This window comes from Fopius arisanus, unplaced genomic scaffold (assembly GCF_000806365.1).
Source record: "Fopius arisanus strain USDA-PBARC FA_bdor unplaced genomic scaffold, ASM80636v1 scaffold00018, whole genome shotgun sequence".
NCBI classification, from domain to species: Eukaryota; Metazoa; Arthropoda; class Insecta; order Hymenoptera; family Braconidae; genus Fopius; species Fopius arisanus.
Genome location: NW_011887757.1, coordinates 699,329 through 725,219, shown reverse-complemented (window position 1 = coordinate 725,219; position 25,891 = coordinate 699,329). Strand labels below are relative to the sequence as shown.

General features: G+C 36.3%; 2 protein-coding genes across 2 annotated transcripts in view; one reads left to right on the top strand and one right to left on the bottom strand.

The window, feature by feature from the left end:
* Window positions 1–18,550, bottom strand: part of orb2 — a 110,730-nt gene extending 92,180 nt beyond the window's left edge. The window contains exon 1 of the mRNA XM_011300534.1: window positions 16,221–18,550. Within this exon, the coding sequence (XP_011298836.1) occupies window positions 16,221–17,213 (993 nt within the window). The 5' untranslated portion in view covers window positions 17,214–18,550. The remainder of the gene's footprint in view (window positions 1–16,220) is intronic.
* A 2,492-nt stretch (window positions 18,551–21,042) lies between these two features.
* Window positions 21,043–25,862, top strand: RhoGAP54D (Rho GTPase activating protein at 54D). The gene is made up of 6 exons (XM_011300533.1): window positions 21,043–21,456; window positions 22,060–22,229; window positions 22,515–23,101; window positions 23,168–23,527; window positions 24,027–24,734; window positions 25,026–25,862. The coding sequence occupies exons 1-6, from the start codon at window positions 21,332–21,334 to the stop codon at window positions 25,746–25,748; spliced, it is 2,673 nt and encodes an 890-aa protein (XP_011298835.1). The 5' UTR covers window positions 21,043–21,331; the 3' UTR covers window positions 25,749–25,862.
* The last annotated feature ends 29 nt before the right edge of the window (window positions 25,863–25,891 follow it).

Sequence of the window (25,891 nt, the reverse complement as noted above, 5' to 3'; positions counted from 1 at the left end):
CCCATTCACCTAAAAAGCTTTCGAAAAAAGACAAAATTATCATAATTTTTTTCAATAAATTTTTTTTAATTTCTAGTGCAAAAATAGAAAAATTTTGAAACCATTCAGTTTTATTTAAAATCACTTTTATTCAAAGTTCAATTGTTTTTTTTTCTTGGATTAAAACTGTTCCTAATCGTGTTCATTAAAAAATTTAATTCGAATTGATTGGAGTGTGGGTGAATTCAGCGTTGGTATTTATTAAAAACCGATGGAGGTGACAGAAACAGGGACATGGAATTAAATCTGACATTGAGGGTAATTGAAAAATAAATTGGATTTGACACGGAATATTGATGTTTGAACATGAATATCGCCCTTCAAAAAGTTTCTAGTTTCCTACTGAGGTGTTCATAAAATTCAAGGTCTGTTCTAGTATTCAACAACTCCGATAGTTGAAATTCCATTAAAAAACAAATATTCATTCACCAGAAAATTCCCCATTGTCAACAACAATAACAACACTCAGCCTATGAACAAACCAATTACCGAGTTATTTTGCTAATTGTCCTTAATTATTTCGATTCCTCGCGGGCACCCGATAATCTAATTTGTGGAATTGGATGCGCTGTTAGTGAGATGGCTATGAAAATTTGAATTTCATGTAGAATTCAGGAGAATTCATGAGTTTTCAGAGAGATCTAGATTAAAATTTAACGACATCATTGAATTTTCAATAGCACTTGAATATTGACTAACAAAATCACGAGAAAATCATCACTTTCCCTGAATTTTCATGACTTTTCATAAGTCCAATGGGGAATGAGAAATTTCCTCGAATGATTTTCGATTTTCATAATCGAATTAAAAAAACGAGTGTCTTATCGATTCCCCAATAATTTGCAATTAAAAATACTGAATGTTTATAAAAAATCGGAGACTTCAGCCCCAAAAATCTTAATTGTTGATTGATATAATTACAATCGTAATTGACAATTTATATTTATTTCCACATAACAGTAAAACATAATGAACGGCTGAATGAATGAGTACTGAGGGCATTTTTCCACCGGACGTTTCACAGCCCGAGGATGATTACGATTATGCATGATAATAATTTTAATCATGCCATTGGCTGGGGTTTGCGGGCAAAACGTTATATCGTCGGGTGTCTGTCGGGGCGCGTGTGCGAAACGTTTGACCCACTTTGGAGTTTACAGCTCGTAAAAAGCAACAGCATCCCGTCGCAACCCGGCGGCTCCAGGCTGCTGCATCCCTACCCCCAGGTACACACGCCGTTTCAATCCTGCGCACGTTCGATATCTTGTCTGCTCGACCAACATATCGACGTCCCTCCTATCCCCCTATTTATCCCCTCTGATTATCAATTGCAACACGAAAAAATTTTATTTTTTTATTTTTCAGATATCGATTTCGAGCAATATATTCGGATCAAGTGTACTTTATATTTGACTTGAATCAAGTATACTTTATATTTGACTTGAATCAAGTATACTTTATATTTGACTTGAATCAAGTATACTTTATATTTGACTTGAATCAAGTATACTTTATATCTGGCTTGGATCGGGTGTACTTTATATTTTGGCTTGAATCAAGTATACTCTATATTTTGACTTGGATCAAGTATACTTTATATTTTGACTTGAATCAAGTATACTTTATATTTGATTTGGATCAAGTATACTTTATTGACGGATCGAATCAAGTGTAATCGATACTTAATTCAAGGCAGGTGTACTTTGTACTTGTCTCGAATCAAGTACAATTGATACTTGATCCGGAACAAGTATACTTTATACTCGACTTGAATCAAGCATGACTCACGTCGCACCCGATACAAACGTACTTCGTACTTGACTCAGTACAGTATACATCCGGCTCGAATCAAGTATACACATACTTGACTTGATTTGAATATACTTTAACTTTTAATTGAACTAAATATAATTTATACTTGATCTGAGTCAAGTATACTTGATATTTTTGTCATTGATATCATTGTTCTTTCGAGTTCTTCCAGTTGTCATGGAATGCACGATTAATTCATCCAAAACCTCGATGGAAATGCTCTCTGATTTTTTTTTCTTTTCTTTTTGCAGATGCGACATCATTACGCAAAATTCCGACACACTATACGCCTGTGGTCTTGCGCACATTTTTCTCATTTTTATTGTCGCATTTGTCTTTGTTTGGAGTATCGTAATCCATGCCTGCCACGACAAGACTATAATTATTGCGAGATGAGGCCAAAAAGAGAGAAAAAAATGATGCCTCGACGAGTGTAAATAAAAAAAAAATACAGGAAAAACTGTCAGTATATCAAACAGGGGATGTAGGAATTAATAAAAGGAACGAGAGATGAGAATAATGAAGATTCAACGGGAAAGGAGAAAAAAACATACGAAAGAAAAATATGGAGACGGGGGTGTGGGTGTAAGACCGATGTCTAGACCGCGAAACAGTCCGATTTTACTTACCAAAGGTTCTCTTTCGTCTTTATCAAGGACTTTACTGCGAGAAAAAAATATCTAGGGAAATAAAAGCGTCCGCCGAATGGAGCCTCGAAGTTGGAAACACCTGTCTTAAAATAAATCTCAATGCCGTTTCCTTCAGTCTGAGAGACATTGGAGGGTTTTTTTTTTTTTGCACTGAGGTGCACTCAAAAAAAAAAGTACTTGGCATCAGTGTCCAATGATATTTTAAGGGAAATTTACCTGAGAAAATTCCGGAAAATAATTTTCTCTAGTGTAATTGCAATTTTTTGTAATTTTTTTTGTAATCGTCATTCTTTCAGACCTTTTATTTTTTATTAATACTGTACACGGACTTTTGGTACTGTTAATTATAAAAAGTAGAATTGAAGATAATTAGATATGGTATTGATTAGGGAATAATAATAATGATTTATATGATAAATGAATTTGAACAGAAAAAATAAACCATAAATTTTTATAATTCAATTATAAAATTATTAAATATTGAATAAAGTAGTTTTTATATAGTTTTATACTTGGTACGGACAAATAATTTTTTCATATTTATTTTTTTAGTTTTTTTTTAACTTTAACATTTTATTCGCCGCCATCGCGTAAAAATTCCTATTGAATTCTAATTTTTCATATAAAATTGGACAAAAAAATGCGAAAAAAAGCGGAATAATTTGATAAAATCCTACACCAAAATTTCGCGACTGTTGACACATTATCAGTAATTCCGCGTGTCATCCCCAAAATGGAACTGATAATTTAGCCTCAGGCTTCTCGTTTTCGACGATGCGTGAGGGAAAAAAAATGACTCTTGTTTCAAGGGCCTTGAAAAACCCAACGATCCCTTTTCCTGAACACATAGTGATGCAAATCCGAGGTACGATAATGTAAAGGAAGCTGCTGGAGAGAAAATGGAGACGTAGCCGCATTCATCTGGGAATAAAACGCGAATACAAAACAACCGAGGGGAGAAAAATTGTAATGCTTTTGGATGCTAGGAGACAAAATTTGAGTGACTCTCTGTCTCTCACCTCCTTCCATCGTATTTTCACCTGTTTTTGTCTTCTTCACCGTTTGTTTTCGCGTTTTCATTCACCACCCACTGTCTCTGTACGACAATCCACTAGTGTTTTTTTATCACTCTTATAAGAAGTGAAAAAAGGAAAATCTGCGTTTGTCATCTTGAGAAATCTTCTCATAATGACACTCGACAGCAGATGTTGTTTTTTCATTTGAGACCCTGTTTTTCTTGTGTTAAAATGAAAAAATAAATTTTAGTCTATCCGAAATTGCGTCCACAGATTTCACAAAATTGTGTAATTAAAATATTTAAAATTATAACAGAATTAGATGAATTTCTTCGAAAAATATTGAAATATTATTATATTGAAATCGTGATAAAAACAAAAAATCAACTTTTTTAAATTCATCAAGTCAAATTGATTTATTTATAATATTAATATATTCACTCCAGATCTACAATATAATTATGTAACAAAACTTTTTCAATCTGTTCGGTTCCAGATTCGGTGATAACCATATTCTATCCAATCTCTCACAATAAAATATTGAAACGACATGAATTTAATTGACCATCTTCAAAATTCACCATAAAACGGATTTATTTCGAAAAAATTCCACTGAATCCAAATCATAAATATTTGAATGCACCAATTTTATTCCTTATGAATCGAAATGGTGGAATAAGTGTGCACGAAAGCTCGGAACGGAACAAGATGATGATATCGATCTTCGTATTCGTCTTTTGGTCTTTTCTCTCGAGATATTCCTCGGGAAGAATTTCCCCGGAAATATTTCGATACCCCGGCGTAAGAGAAAATGTGATAAAAAATATAGACTCGCTCGTGTACTATAGGCCAAGGCTTCAGCTTTCTTTACATTGAAAACAATCGGATAACTCGAGATAATTTTTGAAACCTTCAACTGGGTCAAGATAACGAGTGTACACAGATAATGTCATCCACCTGCTTACGCAATTTATTGGATTAATTCTTGAAATACTGACACACGTACCTCAGTCCTTAATTTATAGGGCATGACTTCAAAATCTTCTTTGTGTCATCCAATAAACTCACTGACGTGATTTATTCTCTCGGAGATTTCAATACCAAGTCATGGAGGCATGAGAGATTAATTATTATACTTAGATTGTTTATCAATAGGTAGGATAATTCATGCATTTTTTCCGTCTTAGGATAATTCGTCTAATTACCTCGAGGGAAATATCAACGAAAAATTATTTGTATAAAAAAATTACTCGAAATTTATAAGAAATTACTGCTACCCGGAATATTTACTGCGCAGCGCAAAATTTACTGGACTTTACTCAACAATTTTCTCTGGAGTTTATTTAATGTTGTAAAATGGAATGGGGAAAGGCTGAAATATTTGTGGAAGCAGCGGATTTAATAATGGACGATTCATTTTTTTTTTTAGTCATTCCTTTTTTTATAGCATTTCCGGTAAATTTTACTGGAGTGTTCATGACTTTTTTCAGTGACCGAGCTGGGAAATTTTACTGGACTAGACCGTAATATTTAGGATGAGATCGCAATGTCTCACGTTTACTGTGCAGTCCGGTAATTTTTGAAGCGATTCTCGTGGGAATTTTCAATGAAAATTTTGATGTCTTTTCACTCTTTGAAGAGAAAAATTGGGAATTCAATCAGAATATGTTCCGAAATCCTTCCTCGAATTCTCTAAGGTACTTTCCTCCGTACATTTATCACTCGACTCCGTCTTCATCCCCTCGGTTGTACGTTACATTCACTGGAACAAGTGAAAACAGTGCAGAAAGGTTCCGCCTGGGAAGAATTGTTTCATCCGGTTCTGCACGACAAGTAGGTCAGCCCATTTCAAGTACATAGATTTGTCACAAGTTGAGGGTGAAGTTGTGGACTGGACGACATTCAGAAAACTACATCGAAAATTTCATTGAGGTCTTGCTCATGGAAAATTACCCGCCGCACAGATTATCTACTGTGAATAAATAATTTTGAAATTACGTAATAAATAAATAAATAAATATAAATGAAAATATGAATTTAAATAAACTCTCGGTACAGGATTACTTGAAGCTAATTAAGATCTTGATTGCCATTATCTCCTTCCAAGGGTGCATCTAATATATTATTATTAGTATACAATATATTATATTATTATATAATTATTGAATTGGCGAAAATGAAATTTTTTCACTGCATGCCAATGATCATGTACGTAATGAAGTAATTACTGGAGTAATTTTCGTGCTTGAGAGTACTTGAGATGAGTTCAGTTGAAAAATACTTGTCCCGAGTACTTTTTCTTGGGAGAAGTAGAGCCAGTAGTTTCCCTGATGAATTTCAGGCTGAACTTTTCAGCGGGTGCAACAAATGCAATACTGCATCGAACTTTGAACTCTCAACTCGAGTAATTTATCAATTACAACACGCAGGAGGAAAATCTATAATGACGTGTATACACCACAGCTTCAATCAACGCAGACTCAAACAAATGGGACTGAGTACGTACGTGTGTATTCAATTCTTCAATTGAATCCGCAATGTTCATTCAACCTTCAACATACTTTTCACTTTCTCCCCTGAAAACTTTGTTTATTTTTCATTTCAACGTTTTTACAGGAATTCTATACGAGACGTCCTTCATTCAGTCGTCATGAGATTAATCTGCGATTTTTATATGGGAAGTCAATAATTGCACAGAATAATTCAATTATAACAATGCAATTACCTCCAAATGCGCAATTTCTCCCTTAAAAAAAAATTCAATGTAACGTTTTTTGAAGCCAGTTTATTCGATATATATGTATATATATATATGATATATATATAATATAATATATATGTATTATGTATATTTATATATAAATATTTATTTTATTTCTATTCTAAAATTGGTTGTTTTTTCTCTCGTCCTTTGGACCTTTTCATTTTACAATCTCTCTGATTCTAGCTCAGAGTCTGAATCTGAATGTTTGAATTCCGATTCTTATATATCTATCCTTGAAAAATGAAAAGGAAACTCATGTAGTAGCACCATAAAAGTAACAAAAAGCCTCATCAAATGCCTGAAAACTGAATTAAAAGTCAAATTATCTCCAAAGACACCTCGAGATAGAGATTTGAAAAAATAAAAAAATTAATTATCAAAGGTATCAATACCTGAAAATGCACCTAAATAAAACGAATTCGGTATTATGTTGGCAATGGGATTTACATGCAACTCGCGGATGGGCGGAGTATCGGAGAAAAAAAAAGATTGGTTATGTAGTCTGGTGTAAATACTGGAGTTGCAACGTCACAAATCGATAGTGGGTGACCCCAGGCAAAAGCCGTTGGTTTCTACACAAGTTCTACGCTGCAACACGCCGTGCGACCAGACCACGCGGCAACCTCAGGGCGCACTTAATTCAGTATCGACTTTTCTTAAACGCCACGTTGCCATGTTGTATACGAATGACGAAAGACTACATATATTTTTCACTTGTGTATTTGTCATTTTGCGGACTGCCCTCATTTCAACATTTCCAGGGAAATAATCGAACCACTCCATTTTGGTACGAGTGAGAGGGAGCACTTCTGGTTCCTGTCTTTACGGTGTGCGCGCGCGGTTCTGCACCCGGGAGGGCTTCATTTGTGACCTACATTCCAAAGGGGGTAAACCAACACCCTCTGCACTTTATACGTCAGCAGAGGTATTACGTTATTTACAATAATTTTAAACACCTGTAAAAATTATTAGCACATATCAAGAATGACCAGTTCCATCATTTTTTTTTGTCTCATTTCAGATTTTCAAATTGATGCTCTAGCCAGTTGAGTTGTTTGGAGTCTTCTTGAAGTATTGACCATCATTTTTGAATCTTTAAAAATCACTGATGGCTGCCTACCAGATTTGGGTAATGTATAAATTAATATTGAGGTGGCGGATTTTTCTCACTTTAATTTTTATGAGTCCTAGTTTTTTTATTGTTGCTGTGATCGTATATTAGCTTCAAGAAGCTGTTGGAAAAAGTTTTAAATCGATTTTACGAAGAACGAGGGGGTAAATTAATCCCAGCTGAGGCCATTCCACCCCTTCGCTGGGATGTTTGAACTTTTGTCGATGAGAGGAGTGGAAAATAGCTGAAATTTGGGGGTGATTTCTTGCTTTCTCGGATTAAATTACTCCACGAAAGGGATATTTCAACCCTAACCTGAGATGATCTATTCTTCCTCTCCCAGATATCTCCTATCTCCTATATTCTCCAAAATTGTTCCTCTCCCCTTTTTATTTCAGAATAAAATCCATTTGCGTAAAAGCTTCAATACGTAAACTGAAATGAATAATGGTAATTAGTTTCCGTGTAAATATTTTTTGCACTCTGCCCTCGCGAAATTCTCGCATAAATCAGAAAATAAATATGAAGATCCGACAGAATGGTTTATCCCTTTGTCATATGTCACATTGTCGCAAGATCAAATTTCATGTAATTCGTAAAAGAAATATTCTGTTTCAAGATCTTCATCAAGTGTTATGGGGACGCACGTAAAATTCCCTTGCCTGTGGTAATGAGGAAACCGCGTATAAATATCGCTCACCTCATTATACACAAGTTAATACCAACACACAATCCCATGTGCTTAATTACTGAAGTGCACGCTAAAAAAATTACTTGTTTCCACGCCCACGCCCCCGACTGAGAAATCTTTCCACTCACATCACTAGGACATTCAAATACTTTTAAACATCCTTTAACAATATTTGAATCCCTTTAAAAAAAATTCAATGTAACGTTTTTTGAAGCCGGTTTATTCGATATATATACATGTATATATATATCCATAGATATATATTATTATATATATTATTATTATTATTTATATATATTTATTTTATTTAAAAAAAAATTGAATTCCGATTCTTATATATCTATCGTTGAAAAACGAAATAGAAACTCATGTAGTAGCACCACAAAAATAAACAATACTTGCGCGTAGCGCGCGTTTTTTTAAAATTATATGGAGACAAAATAAATAGAATAAAAAAATTTTAAAAATAAAAATTTTTTTTTTATAAATAAAATTCTAAATAAAAAGTAAAAACATTAATTAATGATTGACTAACCTAGAATTATAATTAATAATTAATTTGATTATTTTCTGTTATGGAAAATTTAAAATAATAATAATTATCTCTAGTGGTATTACAATTTTTTATTGATTCTGTGAATTCTAATCAGAATTAGTATACATCTTGAAAATGACGGATTAATTTCACGAAGAAATCCTCACAATATTTCATGACCTTCATGTCAGAACACAAAATGTGTCTCAGGATGAGTGGCCTCAGTAAAATTTGAATTGTTTCATCCCATTCTGCATATTTGATGCGAAATATTATCCGGGGACATTCTGAGCGGATCAGAATGTCGAGTCGCTCGAAACGCATGAGGCCGTGTGAGTGGTGAAGTTGTTGGATACTCATACTTCAATATTGCTGCTAGACAGTCTATATTGAATCATAAAATTTGTACATGGAAAACCTTCTCCCAACTATGTTAAAACGCGATGAATTTTTGGAGCGCTCTGTAGACTTTCAGTTCAATTTTTCATGAGCCGAAGCGAAAGGTGACTGACCTCTCCCCGATTGTCAAATTCTATTTTTATTATGTTTATGAAATATGAAAAATAGAATCAATGACCTTTATATTAAGACGTTAATGTTTGACCTTCAAATTTGACCACGACCTTCAGATCCTCTCACTCAAGTGGCAAGTGAATTTTCCCGATTCACTGCATCAAATTTTCCAATAGTGAAAATTTTCGAGAAAACTCGAGAGTTCTGAGTCCCACTCCTCTGCCAGTAAAAAAAAAAATATTAATTTTGGTTTGAATTTTTTTCCGAGAGGGAAATAAATTTTCCCCGATTTGTTATCCTCTTAAAAAAAAAGCGTGTAACCTATAATATAATATATAATTTCAATAAAATAATGATTTATCTAGAATAATAAAAAAAAATTGTATTTATCAATTGAATTTAATTAAATAAAAAAACATAAATTGTGGTTAATTTTTTAAATATTTAAGATTCTTTGAATATTTAGATTCTAGACTAGATGTCAAATGATAACATCACATGCCATATTTAAACGCGCCTAGTTTAAAAAAAAATAGACCTGATAATGTGGGCCAGATGACCTGAGCCCATTGCGTTTCAGTCCTGATCTGGACCTTAGAGCCCTATGAGGGCCTTCCAATCCAATCTAGGCAGTTTTACAAAGACCTTGTGAGATGCCTGACAAAATTTCCACCCCAGTCATGTGTCGGAAATTTGATTAGAGTTCGTCCCCCGCGGTAAATTCAAAATGGGACAGGAGTAAAACTCGCGTGTCTCGTTACGCATAATGCGTTTCACTTTGGCTCAAACATTTCTGTCCATTCGGCTCATGGTTAATGATTCTATGTTTGTGGATGTGGGGTTGAGTCATTCACAGCGGCTAATGACCACCGAATTACATCGGACCGGGTGCACGTTAGTTCTGGATTAATCTGATTTAATTGTAAATCTGATAATCGCATCGACACCCGTGACATTAATTACATTTTTTGTTTTAATGTCGAGTTGGGGATTCTAAATTGAATTTAAGACCGATGACCATCATAAAAGTAATGAGCTAATTACAGAAAGTTTTTTTTGTTTCCAAGAAAACATGACATATGTTTTTTATATATTCAAAGATTAATTACGGAAATCAAATGGATAATATCTTTTTATCTTATCAAAATATAATTAGTGTAGGCAAACAGACGTTATATTTTTCATTTCAAGTAGATATTCTCCAAATATAATTTCAAAGTTTAATATTTCATTCTGTCATCTCTGGAGTTGAATGAAGAATTATTAAAAATCCTTCTGGGTTAATTTTATTTTGCACTGGTTATTAAAAATTTTGCGAATTTCTATTAATAATTATTATGAGAATTACAATGTTGGTCATTTATTTTTAATGGTAAAAATGGAGATGAGGGCTGAAATTGGAGTGACTTGATGAGGAATGCAAAGTGGATAGCTACGATTGGGTGTCATGATTTATTATTGTTCATTCTCTGGTTCAATAGGCATTCAGATTTCGGATGAATGAAGAAATTTGAATATTCATTTTAAGAAGGGAATCGCGCAATGAATCGATGAGAATTATACATGAAGTCGAGTACAAGTCGAGAGCCCCGAAATTGTTACAAATTTCGGGAATTCATAATTTTTTAAATAAAAAATGGGATATTTCTCAGTGATCGCTAATTTTTTTGTCAGAGTCAAGTGATAACAGGCGATAAATCAACATTTTTATAAATCTAATGAAAATTATATGAAGACAAAATAAATAGAATGAAAAAATAAAAAAAATGAAAATAAAAAAATATTTTTTTTTTAATAAATAAATTTCTAAATAAAAAGTAAAAACAATAATTAATGATTGATTAACCTATAATTATAATTGATAATTAATTATTTGATTAATTTCTGTTATGGAAAATTTAAAACAATAATAATTAATTCAAATCATTTCATTGACTGAAGGACAGAAATGCAAAATAAAAGTTTTCGTCCTTCGCGATTGATTTCTTTTTACGTCTCCAGATTGAACGTAAATCCATGAAAAATGACGCATTCCTTTAGTTATCTGGATGACACACAATCATTCTGAAAATTGGAGAAGCGATCACATGTGCGTATTGAGATTCTAGTTGAGAGAAACGACAAAACACATACCTAGGGCGTGCCTGATAATCTGGCAATCTGGTTAAATTTATCACAGGTTCAATAACACATTCCGAAAGATTAACAGAGATAAAATATTGGAAAACTGGGACCAAAAACTACGGAATTATCTCCTAAATCCAAGAATTCCTTCTAAAATTCACAATTCGATTCAATTTTTCACGGAGAGAAATCCTTAAACGAAAATGATTTAACGTGAATTTCTATGAAAATAGAAGAGAAAAATCTCAAACATTCACTAAATTTTCATTAACTACAAGAATTATTACGTAATATTAATAATTTCTCATATTTTTCTGTTCATTCAAATAAAAATTGATTTCTAAAAATAATAGATGAAGTCGAGAATTGGAGTTGTCTTGCCCAGTGACTTGCAGTATGCACTGAAGAATGGGAGACATCAGAATTACACAGGAGTACGAAATAAAACAGAAAAAAAAAAAATAAATGCCGAAGGAAACTCTTGAGACGCTGCAGCGAATGTACGGTAAAAATGCGCTGGGCGTAAGGGAGGAATATAAAAGTGGATGTGATGTTGTGAACTGCCTCCGGAAATGTGGAAAATGTTCTTGTGTGAGAGCCCAGTGTTATATTGCTCCAATGGTAACAATGAGACGAGAAATAATTATGTGACGCCGGTGCGAGAGGTAAGAATGTACGTGAAAATTCGTTAGTTGGAACTGAAACCATTGGAGGAATTCAAGTGCGAATAATTGTGCCTGTGAATGAGCCGCCATTTTTTTCCAGAATAAGCTGGTATTTTTTAATGAATGTACAAAAATTGTTGAAACATTCCCAGTTGATGAAAAAATGTCCGGAATTTTACGGAAATTTCAGGAAACATTAGAATTTCCCGCGAACTTTTCCGTTGGGTTTTTCCGTCGACTTGCGTTCGATTTCAAAATTTATAGTAATTATTGGATTTTAAAATTTCACAATTAATATTTATTGAAGCAATTTTATTAATTATTGAAATCAGTAAAATCGAAAGGAAAAAATAAAAACAACTAAAGCAATTGAAAAATAATATTAAATTTCTTCTGTAAGCGAATGTTGAGTATTAACTTTCGAAATTCATAACCATAATTTGTTTTGTGAAATTATTTATTGAATTTCTTATTTTTTATGAAGGATTGGTTTGGAGCGAAAGTGAGAGCTCGGAAAACCCCATCAAGTAATCAATCAATTATCGGTGTAATGAAATGCGGTATAAAATGACGAAATTTATTTACAAGCTGCATTAAAAAGAGGTATTGTCTCTCGATTAATTGAACTCAATATGGAGGATATTCGCTATGCATCGAGGGCGACATTTTCCCGACACGAACTAGAGGTCGTGACGCTATAAAAGGTGTGCGACACATAAAACTTTACGATTTTTTTCCTCCATAAACGACAAAAGTGAACGAATTTTGAGCCCTAGTTACGCCATAAAAATCGCCCATGGGTTTTCAACGTTCAACCAATTTTCTTCACACTCACAAAAAAATATAAATAATATATTTCTTATATTCCCTGTAAAATTAAATTTACGGAGATCTTATCCAATCCATCGACTAATTAATTAATTAATTGTGGGGTCATGTAAACGTGTTTTTATTTCAATTGGTGCATTAACAATTGAGATTGTCGAATGTTTATTATATTTTTGGAAAATCCATTGACAGTCTATCAATCGAGTAATTGTTAAATATTTAATTTATGTGTTTATCATTATTTAAATGGGGAAAAATATTGAAAATTAAGAATGCGGTTATTTTTAAGGGCAGTCCATATTATTCATAATTTAGTCAACATTGTTTTTATGATTTAGTATTTCGGGTAATAAATTCGGAAGTTCAAATATTTGCATAATTGCCTACGGTCATGTTTCCGCGGCAAAAATATATTATCATTTTCATATTCTTCAGAGAAGGTATCAATTTTTGAATGAAATATATTTTTTTCCGACTGCGTGCCAATCAGGGAATAAAATATCCTCATGGCAACCGCTCCCAAAATGGATCAAGGGACGCAGACGCGTCCCGACGCCGAGTAAAACTCGCGACGATATTATGCACGCGAGGAAAACTTTCCCCTGCACAGCATATAAAATTTTATTATTTTATTCTCCAACTTTTCTCGCCTGAATTTCCCGACGAAGATCGGCTTCGTTGAAGTCCCAGATGCCATTCCGTAATTTTCGGTCTAACAACGCCTCAAAGTTTTACAGATATTTGATTTATTTGATTTATTTATTTTTTTTTCTCTATTTTTTCTATTTTTTAAATACTTTTATTAAAAAAAAATTTCTATTTTTTAAATATTTTTATTTTTAAAAAAATTCTATTAAATTTTTTTTTTTAATTTATTTTTGAGAAACTCATCTGCACTGATAACGTTATCTTTTGAGAATCAGATGGTAAAATTACTGACGTCGGAACGTGGGATGAAATTACCTTTAATGACTTTTTAGGTTAGATTTTGGGGAATTAGTGGTGGGAGTGGGAGGGCCGATTTTCTGGTTAGTTTAATCATGGCTAACACTCGGTTAAGTTGAAGTTAACTTCGGATTAAGAACAGTTTTTCGGTAAGTTAACCGCATGGTTAAAGTTGAGTTAAACCTCCCACTGCGACGAGCCAATCAGGGACCATAACTTTAACTCTAACCACGCGTTAGCCACGAGTAATTCATGGGAAAACTCACCCTGAATTGCAGCCAATGGGAACATTTAACCCGCACTGAAATATGGCTGCTAATCGTGGTTAACTTATCTGAAAACCTGCCGTAATCTGTTTAGAGGAAACTAACCTCAAAAGTCGTGGAAAGCTACTTCATTGGAAACATTAGCATCAAAAAGTTAATTTTTCTGACTTAAAAAATTTCCCTTATTCTGAAAGTAGAAACACAAAAATGAAGTTCGCCCGAGTCGAAATATCTCGAAACGCGTAGGACTCATTCCTCATTGGTCAACTCGAACCGCCAAATTCAAATTCGACGCACGGAGTGCGCAGTAGGTTTCGTCCATCCTAATGGAAAATATAAGACATCAATTATCACAAATTCATCAATTAATTATCAAAAATCATAATGAATAACCCTTGATAGTTTACGCTTCAGTCATAAAATACTTTTTGACCCGTAATTTACATTTCTATTCTTCAGCGTGTATTTAATTAAAATCGACGATTTAATTGGGTGCAATGACCCCAAAAAGGAAGAAAGACTCGTAACATTAACCGAATATATATTTCACTCGAATTCTGGGGGATCATCTGAATCTTTTTCGACCCTCGTATCGTCAACGTGTCACGCAACCTCCACTTATACACAACGACATAACTCCCAGACCGATTACCCCAGGGACAACCCGTTTTACTCCTCCATTTCTCTCATTACCCTTATTTTTGTTGCTCTCGTTGTTAACCTTCACAATAAAATTGAGATGGACAATGGATGTTTACAAAGGGATGCTCATGCTGAGCCGCACTGCAGAATGCACCAGAACACTGCGGTCTCGGCCTATTTTCGTTCTAGGCTATTCTTGGACGAGTCTCAAGGATCGATACCACATTTTTTTTTTCCACAATTTTTATTTTTACTGCCGAGATTTAATGAATTTTCACCGGTAACCGGCACCAGAAATCAAAATTATTGTTCGTCGGAGTTCTTCACTCGCTGGGTGAACGCAACCATTCGCCATTGTTGTACTATAAACAGCACCGAGATAAATATTCAATAAAAAATTATCTCTTCCACCTCGCGAACGGTTGAGGAAAATTATAATAAACTGTCGTGGAATTTTTTCACAGTACTCCTTATTTTTTATCTGAATTTCCCCGAAATTCTGATTCTACCCCTAAAATTTTCAAAATCTCAAATTGTTCATGGACTTGATATAATTGCATATAATTGCATACAATTGCATACAATTGCTAGATAAGATAATCCGGGAAATCCAAAAATGGAACTCGATTAATTACAAAATCTCCGTTACCCTTATTTGACGATTTCCACCGGACAAAAACATGAGATAGAAGAGAAAGACTTCACTTAATTACACAGAGACCCTTAGATTGCCGGAGGGTAAGTGTGCACAAGGTTAATCAAAGGGAGGAGTGCGGGTCTCCGATAAGAACTGCGTTTATGCATGTGCGCTGGTCTAATTGTTCAGCGATATTGATAAAACGAACAGAGCCCTCACCCTCTTTTTCATGTTTCTTCTGCCGTAATGCATTGGCGAAGGGTTTCCAAGATTGGATCGATAAATACTCGTGCAGGATAATTAAAGAAAAAAGAGTAAATCACCGAAGGACAGACAGAAAAATAAAAAGTCCAATGGGTATAAAGATCATCGCAACGGCAATACACTCTTGCCATTTCGTTCGGTTGGTATGCAAGGCCTATTTTCGTATCCCGGCCAAAATAGCTGAGCTTAAACTTCTACTAGACACACACACATCGACATCTGAAGATTATAATACAGTGCGGTCCAACAGAGAAGGATAGAAGGCGGTATAGATAAGGGAATTGGGTCAGAATCCGAAGACGGAAGACGCTGTACCGAAGAACTTTCAATGCTCCTCTCCCTCATCTTTCTACAATTTCGTCCCAACATCTGACTAGGTATGAACTACTTCGAAGTCACAGCTTAATCCTAGGAATTAATCCACTTCCTTCACAATTTTCATTGGACTTCTTTTTCCGTTACTTACTGGTGCAATGACACCAAAACGACGGATGTGTCAAATGGTAAATACGAAGCTTCATTTCTAAAATTAAATCAACGCTGTGGAAATACGTTGCATAAGTACCGAGCTCATCCTCATGCATGCTGAGAATGCCTGGGATGGAGAATAAAAATTTTGCTCAAGCCATTCCATTTAGACTAGGCTCTTGACCAAACAAGCGTTGTTTGTCCATGACTCAGTAATTACGTAAATGACATTATGATATCAATAGCTTACCTGCTGATACGGTGACAGCTGCAGCAAATCTCGTTCCTCAGCTGCTGTTACTTCAAAAGTTGGTGTAGGCTGCGGTGGATAGAGATTCCCCTTGCCCGGATAAGAAGTGCTGCGACGAAACTTGATGGGACTGATGTTAGAAGGATGTGGCTGATTGGGTCCGGGATGACCAGGAAATGTTGGACTTGGTTTTCTTCCTTGTAATCCAGCAGCAGCAGCGACTGCAGCAGCAGCATGAAGCGATGAATGGAGTGGCGGTAGATTTGGTACCGATCTCCCCCGGCTCCAGGGTGATAAAGCAGGGCTTGCAGCAGCCTGAGGTGCACTGCCCCATTGCTGAGGTGCCTGTGGACCACCAGACCATGTTGCATAACCCTTACCCTGAAGATAAACACCGGGATGATTAGTTGGTTGCTGTTGTGTCTGCTGATTCGGTCCCTGCGACTGCTGCGACACATTTTGCTGTCCAACCTGAAGCCCATGCCGAACACCTGCGGTATTACCACCGTGTTGAAAATTGTGACTAGCTGTTATAGCACGTCTTGCACCAGAGCCAGCGAACAGTCCAGCTGGACCACCAGCTGGAAAATTCTGAAACGTGGCTATTGAGCCATTAACAGGTAATGCATGTAGTCCACTGTCCTCTGGTACAGCTGCCCAAAGCGATGGCACACGCACAGGATCCGTGAAGCCCTGAAGACTCGATGTTGTACCACACGTCGTCATATCCTTGTCCATCGATGACGGCGTTGATCTGGCTATTGCAATACTCTCTGACTCAGTGTCCTTCGGCTTGTCCTGACCAGACGTCACAACTGAATCCAGGCCACCTGGTGACAGTGGCGCTGGTTTAGCTGTGCTCTGCTTCTCAATCAACAAATCGTCCTGCATCGCTGCTATCTGACTATTCAGCAGTGATGTGCTTGAGACTGATGACGCGCACGTTGTCAATCTGCTTGTCGAAAATAAACTGCCACCAACAAAGTCACCCATATAACAAGCCCCAGACAATTCAGATCACCAGGAGCTTACAAATCACCTATCACCGGATATCTCTCAGTGGACTTATACCTCGATCATTTATTTGTCATCCAGGGGTGATAAACAAGTGAATGCACGATACTTCAACGTCGACCTTAGAAAACGTCGTCAATGTCCACAACCAGAGCACGCGAGCGCCCTATCGATCGTCACGTTCATCAAGACACGAAAACACGGAAGACAACTCCGTCTTTCTGCACTACCCTCGACTCTTTTACGTGTTTATTCCAGTTGTCTGTAGCTCACAGACTTTGTCAACTCGTAGAAAAAACATTTGATAACTAATGATATCTCACTTGACAAATATTGCACCAAGTGTGATGCACTCTGGACAAAATACTCACTGACATTTTTCAAAGAATTGAACACCCTATGAAAACTAAATATCAAACACCAATTAAACCCCCCCCATCCCCCAATCAATGATACACCCAATCAACCGACTGACCCAAACGGTACAATCAATCGCTTAAAACACGGAAGAGTATTCCAACGACACACCACCAGTACACAATATCCTCTATTTATCCTACGTCACTCGCGTCAAAAACGTTGCACTCGTTGCACACACACGCGTTGTGTTAACGCTGATAAAAAAGCCACGAATCAACCACCAGGTCCATCATTTATCATCGATTTGTCGGTATTATTTTCATAAACAGCGTGCCTACACGTTGCACATTTATATAATTCACAAATCAATGATATTACGAATTGCAATGCCACCGGTGAATACGTAATACCACCAATCACTTCCGTCTGCCTGAATCGCGACACCAACTCCTTGTTACCACCAATTTTCACCCTTATTCTCAACAACTCAAAGGCCCAGAGTAAATCATCTCCTCGTGCCTTGAAAATCCACGTATCGCAATGCGATAGGCCCCTCCCCACAGTGTGCAGTCAGTTTTATTTCCTCTTGGTAAAAACACCCACCGGTTTTCCCCTTTTTTCTTTTTTTTATCAACAATAAAAAAAAAGCCCGAGCTGGGTGTCAGTGGTTCCCGCAATCGACGGTACGATGGAATTGTTGAAATAAAAAAAAAAGGAAAAATAAAATAACTGGAGCGACGCAGTACACCACGGATAGCTGGTGAATTTTATCCGTTATTTCAACATGTATTGGGGAAAATAATAAAACGACGGGGTCAACGCGTGGTACTTTTTGGATTTTTGGTGGTGAATTTTTGAAAATAATTTTGAACACTTTTGATGCGCTGGCCCGTACCGGCCTGTGTGTGTCTCCACGTAGACCGGTGCGCACAACTTATCCTCCGTCGTTCCCTGCTGTTAACGTTAACCCCCCGGTTCTGATGGATTTCTTGGTCTGTACCGTTGGTTACTCCGTCTAGAAATTGGTGCGCCGTCGCCGTTGGTGGAACCCCACAGTTCTCATCCACTTGCACCACGCACGCGCCCCAAAGCTCTTCAACAACCCCGGGGTATACAACTCAACTTGCGCCATCCACCGACAAACCCACGCGTTTTCCTCTAATTCGCTGAAGAAATTATTTGGCAAACGTTTTTTTTTTTTTTTTCCTTATCTTTTTTACGCGCTCGCGCGCTTTTTCGCGGTTGCAGTGCAAATTTTTGGCTAGAACTTCTGACTCGCCGATGACTGATCGATGAATGATCGCTTTTGACGATTTTATTTATTTTTTTTCTCGTTACTCCTTTTACCGATTTCACGATGAATAATTGGGTTTTCTTCCCGGTCTCTAACTACGGATCGACTACGAGAGACTTACGTACGCGAGACACGACTTGGTCGCACTAAACCGTTGCGTAATCGTCATGATAAGAGCCCGAAGGCTGACGAGCACACGCGCCTATATAAAACCGTCGACAATACGAACCGCTGCTCAAGTCAGTGTTGGATTAACATACATATATGTATCTGCGTTCTGAGGAAATATGGGGAGAGGGGGTGGGATGTGAGAGACAGGGTCATCGGTACCGTGCCACTAATGTATTCGGTGTCCACCTATGTCTCTTTTATTCGTTTTTTTTTCCTCAATTTTTTTCTTTCTTTTTGCACTTGTACTTTTTGCTGGCATACGTTTTACTGTGTCTACGTCCACCTCGACCTACATATTGATCGTTCGGGTAAACGTACACTGGGGTAAAATTGGAGCAGTTAATGCTGAATCGACGTATGATTGACGGTAGATGAATTCAATGGATTATTGACGATTGATTATCGTGATTACTGCCGGTTTTTCATTCAATCATTTTGGGTGATTAGGGGTTTGATTAGTTTTGAGAAGTCGCTGGGGTTTTTGCTCTTGGATATTTTTTCCACTCTGGGGGAAAGGAATTAGAGGAATTTTTTATATCGATCAATCTGGAAAGTCGAAGTTTTGATGGAAATTTAAATGGGATTGGGGTCTATTCCACGTCGGGAAATCGTGGGAATAACTTTTTTTTTTTCAGAATTTGAATTCGTGAAAACTTGGTTTCCAGTTTTATGGACTCATCAGAGAGCTGGGGATTTTTCTAGTTGGTTTCGACTTGAATTTATCAATTCTCGTTCAATACTCGATTATTGCGCGATTATGGATTTTTATCTTGAGGATCCGCCAGAGAAATGTGGATGAGACGATTTTATATTTTCAATTTTTGAAATATAGTGGAAAAAACTAGGAGATATTTTCAGTTAATTTTCATCATTGATATTCATCATTCATTTGCATCGATTGATATTTAAGTGATTTTTTAATGACATTTAATGAAGAGAATTGTATAGTCTCATTGCTGTAATGTCAGTGATTCATTCACTGAAGTTTGTGACAACCGCAAATGGAAGGCGTTCAAATTCGAATATTGAATCATTCATCATTTGGTAATTGAGTACAACTTGACCAGACAGTAATGGACCAAATGAATTGCAGTAAATTATCGTCAAAATTCATTGAGATTCAATCAATCATGCACATCAGCTTCAAAAGTTAACCGATGGATATTTCGATTAGGCTTGTATTTTCGATGATGTACCAAGTTTAATAGTTACCCAAGAATATGTACCGTTCAAGTAGGAAATTTTTTCGGCGAATTTTTGTTTTCTTCGGGAAAACTTTCGTATCACTGTTTTCTGAATAAACTAATAATAATGAACAAAGCTATAATATCCAATTTTATATTGGATAAAGAGATGAAATAAAAAAATGTACAACAAATAAAGTCTAAAATTTTTGTTAAAATTGAAAATTATGTAATTATTATCAGATTCAGTAGAAAATTGTCAGTTAAGAAACAAATGATTTTTTTCATTGTTTAATAATCCTTCACGGTTCAATAAATAATCAATACTATTAATTGAATGATTTTTTTAAATTATTGGTTGCAGACTAGAGGTGATATCTTTCGTCCGCAACCAATTATTAAAAAATGAGTCATTTAACGTCAGAATTAAATTTTCAATCAATTAATAAATTTTCTCTCGTAATCTTTCATCAATCACGCCCTATTGCCATCTGAAAAGTTGACAGAACCAACGTAAATTGAAATTAGAAGTAAAAACTGACGATAACAAATTACAAGAATTTAAAATGAAACTAAAACGTCAAAAGCTTCGATAAAAATTGAAAAACCATCACGAAATTTTCGGAAAACCTGGACAACCTGGACCCACCCGTACGTCTCAAGGGAATAATAAAATCAGGCGAGAAAAACCGGTAAATCGTCTGTTCAAAACTTTGCCCAAGTGCATCAAGATGGCGCTGGTATCGACCAATCATGTGACAGATACTCGATCACGTGATAAACAGTTGTTCCAGTGATTCTGAATGTCAGCTGCGCCAAGCAGCGAAGCCAATACATAAATAATTGAATTTAGATCTGAAAAAATTAATTTTTTTGACACAAATCATGACCAAAATATCGATATTAATCGAGACCTCGCATTGAAGACCTCGCGTAGTCATGAATCAGCTGTGATTTGAAGTACTTCACATGTTTCTTTTCAATGGGAACATAACCGTCATGCAGAGCTTGGTTACACACACATGTGGACGTGATATTTGAAATGAGGTTTTGCATTTTTAATTAATCAGTGATATTCTTCTGCCGTTATGGAGGACTTTAATGATGGAGTGGACGGTAAATTGGCCTCCAGAATGCGTAAAGTCAATCCTGAGCAATTTTTAACGCTCGTTAAAATGCACCTGTCCTTTGAATTGGACATTACAACTGAGGAGTAAGTCTGTACAATTGTTATTATTTGTACTTAGAGATTCATAGATTTTCGATAAAATAAAAATACTGTCCGTGGACGGAGAAGATCGTAGAAGAGACCTAAAGGCTATAAGATGAGAGGCGCTTATAAAATCGTAATGGCAGTGGGAAATAAAATATATTAGTGCAGGCAGCCTAGCTTTGTAAATGCAAATTAGTCGCGCTCCAAAATACTGCCCTGAAGAACAGATCAAAATGGAGAAGGTCTAGCTGTTTCAATTATATTTTTAATTATCAAAAAACTTTTCGAAATTCAGCGGTTCACGCCAAGAACACGAATGACTTCCGTTCAGAATATCCAATTAAAAATAGAAAAATATCAGTGTTTTGAACAAGAAAAACTCGACAAATCATAAACAAATAAATTCAATCGAACGGCGATTAATTTGCATTTCTCTATTTGGATATCAAATTGTGTTGTGGAAACCACTCCACCGATTATTTTTATTAATAATTGATTGAACTAAGAGATGAAGTACTTATTTCTTCGATAATTTCAATTCATTATCCCACGCTTATTTTTTGATGAGTGGGAGTGATTTAATATTGTTTTTTTTTCATAAAGCAATGATCCAATAACAGAAAAAACGAAGGATAAAAAATGGGGACTTCTAAGTTTCTCCAAAAAGCCAAAATCATTGATGAATTTACAGCAGAAGGGTGAAAGTACTGCTCTCACCAACGAGGGCATAAATCAAGTTAAACAGCTCATGGAATATCTGTCTAAAGAACAATGTAAGGAATACAATGCACCATAAATTGAATAAATCATTGAATTTCATTCCCGCGAATTACCATTGGTCATCCAAGTGTTGACCCATGATGAAATTTCTAGTATTTCTCTCCATTATCCCATAAAATTGTTAACACATTATTCCCACAATTTCAATTTTGTAACTCAACCGAATAGACTTGGCATTTAATATTTAATAGCATTCACTCTATCTCACGTGATTATCATTTAAATTTTGTAGAGAAAGTTGTTTTTTCAATAATGTTACAATAAAATAATTTATTTAGGTATCGCCCAAGAGGGAATTTTCCGAAGAACAGGAAAACTGACTCGCCAGCAGGACCTCAAAATGGCTCTGTACCAGGGGCACCCAATAGACTTAGAGGATGGGCCCTACAGTGTTCACGATTGTGCCTCAGTGCTGAAAAATTTTTTGGCCGAACTGCCAGAGCCTCTGCTAACAGAGCTCCATTATCCTGCGCACTGTCAAATTGCCGAATTATGCAGTACAGATTCAAGCTCCAATGAGTCACGACTTCTCGTATCTCTGCAATTACTCTTGCTACTTCTTCCCCCACCTAATCGAATTCTCTTGAAACACCTGCTGACACTTCTTCATAAAACAGCAAGTTTTGAGAGCAGCAACAAAATGAATTGTGATACATTGGCTACACTCTTCACACCCCACCTTATGTGTCCAAGAAAATTGTCCCCAGAAGCACTGCACGTTAATTCCCAGAATTTATCAGGATTGGTGGCATTTATGATTCGTAAGGGGAACGAGTTGTTTGAAATTCCAACGAAATTGGCCACTGATATCAGGGCTTATTGGGTGGACCAGGAGAGAAAATTGTTGAGTCCAAACAAAAATGATGTGAGTTTTCCTGAATCTAAAGAGAGACATCAACAGTAAAGAGTTTTTGTTTTTATTTTATTTCAGCTGAATGAGTCCATCTCAGACGCAACTGGCACAGCTCACACAGTCTTCAGCTTTGTAGATCACAAGTTGACAGCCAAAGCCAATTCAACAGAAGATACACAAGCAGCACTTGCCCAACTCTACGCCCACATCCAGGCAATGCCAGAGTCTGCGAAAAAGCGACGCCTGGTGAAGCAGTTCAATAAGGAAAATGGTCAGGGAACTCCAAGGCACGTGAAGCAAGTGCGAACGAAGAGCTTAGGAGACTCCATAAAAAAACACATATTCCAGAAAAAATTACTTGGGAACAAGAAGTTAATCGATATAAATATTGGGTGCACCATGAACAAATCGAGTAGTGAAGAGAATATTGTGGCCTCTGTAAGTATAATTATAATTATTTTCAGTTTTGGCTCGCTGTACTGCTGCTTTTCAATTGCCTATTTCTTGCTGAAACGTCTAACAATCGAAAGTACATCTGCAGAAAATCGTAACGAAAGAGAAATCTAATGTATTGTTGGGTTCGGCGAATTCGTGTGTTGCTGATTTAACTAAATTTCAAAACGTGAAGTATAGATTAAAGAATTGTGAAATCGATGCAAATCATTCACTTTTCTTTCAAATCAAGAAAAAATTAACGATTTAATTGATTTAAAAAATTTTTAAACAAAACAGTATTAATTATTTCATTGAAGAATACAGACTAATGTAGAAAATCACGTGAAAATTCGATATTAGTAAAAATAAAATAGAATATGCTATCACATGCATTAGATTGTCCTCGGAAATAACCGCTTACATGTATCGATCCTCACCAATAATAACTAAACCAATTTGCACGGGAACGTGACTAATCAATTGATCTCGCATGTCCGTGTAGACTCACAAAGAGTTGGGATTGCCCTCGAAGACATTATTCAGCAAATCAGACGATGAGCTGAGCTCCGACAGTTTCACTATCGAGACTGATAACCTGATGCACTCAAAACACATGAGCAGTAGCACAGGCAGTCTGCATACACCTAAGAGCAGTATCAAAGCCTTGAAGATGACGTGGAAGAATTTTGTGAATATACGAGAAGCTCCTGATATTGAGAGTGACAAGGGATCGAACGAGAGGGTAGAGACTCCCATCAAAGCATCAAAAAGCCTGATGACTATCAGCGAAAATGGGAGAGCAGTGGGGCATTCAGACACTCAAATAATTGCTGAGGACCGACAGGTGCGTCGATACAATTCTGAGCCCTGCGACATACACTCCCACCATTTCGACGATAAAACTCGACAATCAGCTGGTAATTCATCCGTCTCGACACTACAGAGACCCAAAATCGAGTTGGTTTTCACTCCGAAAAAATCAGAAGTTAAGACGCCGTCGGGGGGAAAGGGTCAAGGATCTAAGCATCCGTCACCTGTTGTTAAGTATAAATTTTGGAATGGATTATCAGCTCATACTTCAACACCTGCTGATGTTCTCAGACGCAATTTGACGAATGGTGAGGGATGTGTGGTCACCCCCATTAAGAAAAATGATAAGAGCATGAGTCCTATCACTCAAAGCACCACCAAAATGCCAAGGGCTATGCAGGTATGCATGATTTCAATTGCAATACAATTTATTATAAATTTTGTGTCATATTGTTGAAATAATGGTCGTTCGTATTACATTGTTAACAATAATTACTGCATCTTCCAATGTTTATGTTCACCGTTTATGACTATTGATCCTCATGTCCTTCACGATTGATATTTAGAATTGTCTCGTCCTCTTCAATTAATAAAGCTCCTTGTATGATTTGACACGTGTCCTCAAGAGTTCGCAATTCCATCGAAAAATCGATGATAATTTGATTTCAAACATTCTTAAATGATTCTGCAGGAGACAATGATGACTCCGCGATCCAGGAAACCCGTGATGATGATCTCAGGCTCAAATCTGTGCAATCTGGCAGCACTGGACGGTGAAGCCTCCCAAAATCTCCAAATCATGGACATCGATATTGATGATCACAGCTACGTATCGAGCTCGGAGGGCACATCGCGGACAGATTCCCACCTGGAGATCTATCACAATGACAACAAAGAGAACTACCAGCGTCCCCCATATCGTGGACGAAAGCTAGTGGCATCAATCGATGATGATCAGATCAATCAGAAGAGCACAATGTCCATCACTAGTACATTCCGAGAATATCTGCTGTCCAGGAGTGTTTTGACTGCAAGTCCCGTGGATCTGAGCTTCTCGTCTCGTACTGGAGATTTCGAGCAGTCAGCATCTGATGTGAATATTCTGGATGAAGAAGGCCTGTCTGACAGTTTACTTCGCTGCCTCGATGGAAATAATCCAGGATCTGACACCTCTGGGATAGCCTCGAGCAGTGGAAATAGTGCGAATAATTCAGGTGATAAATTCGAGGAGGAAAACAGAACAGCAGCGAGAAAACGTGGGACAAGTTTACAGCGTAATGATTCCAAGAGGTCGGTCAGGGCGAGCATCCAGAGGGATGACAAGAGACACCAATCTGCCATGCAGAAACAACTCAGTGAATCTACCCTGAATTCAGGGAAATTGAAGGACACCTTCCAGGAGACGTCGTTCTGATTATTATCGTGTTTTCCATTTTTTTTTTACGTTAGCCTCAATGTCTAATCGAAACCGAAGCAATTTATTATGAATAATCATGACTTTCTAACAATAAATATTTTTCTATGTTGATTGATGATGATGATGATGATTATCCTGTG

Coding starts and splice junctions, on each gene's coding strand:
- RhoGAP54D (XM_011300533.1), top strand. CDS start 21,332: ATGGAGGACTTTAATGATGGAGTGGACGGTAAATTGGCCTCCAGAATG. Junction 21,457..22,059: donor TTGGACATTACAACTGAGGA/GTAAGTCTGTAC, acceptor TTTTTCATAAAG/CAATGATCCAATAACAGAAA. Junction 22,230..22,514: donor ATATCTGTCTAAAGAACAAT/GTAAGGAATACA, acceptor TAATTTATTTAG/GTATCGCCCAAGAGGGAATT.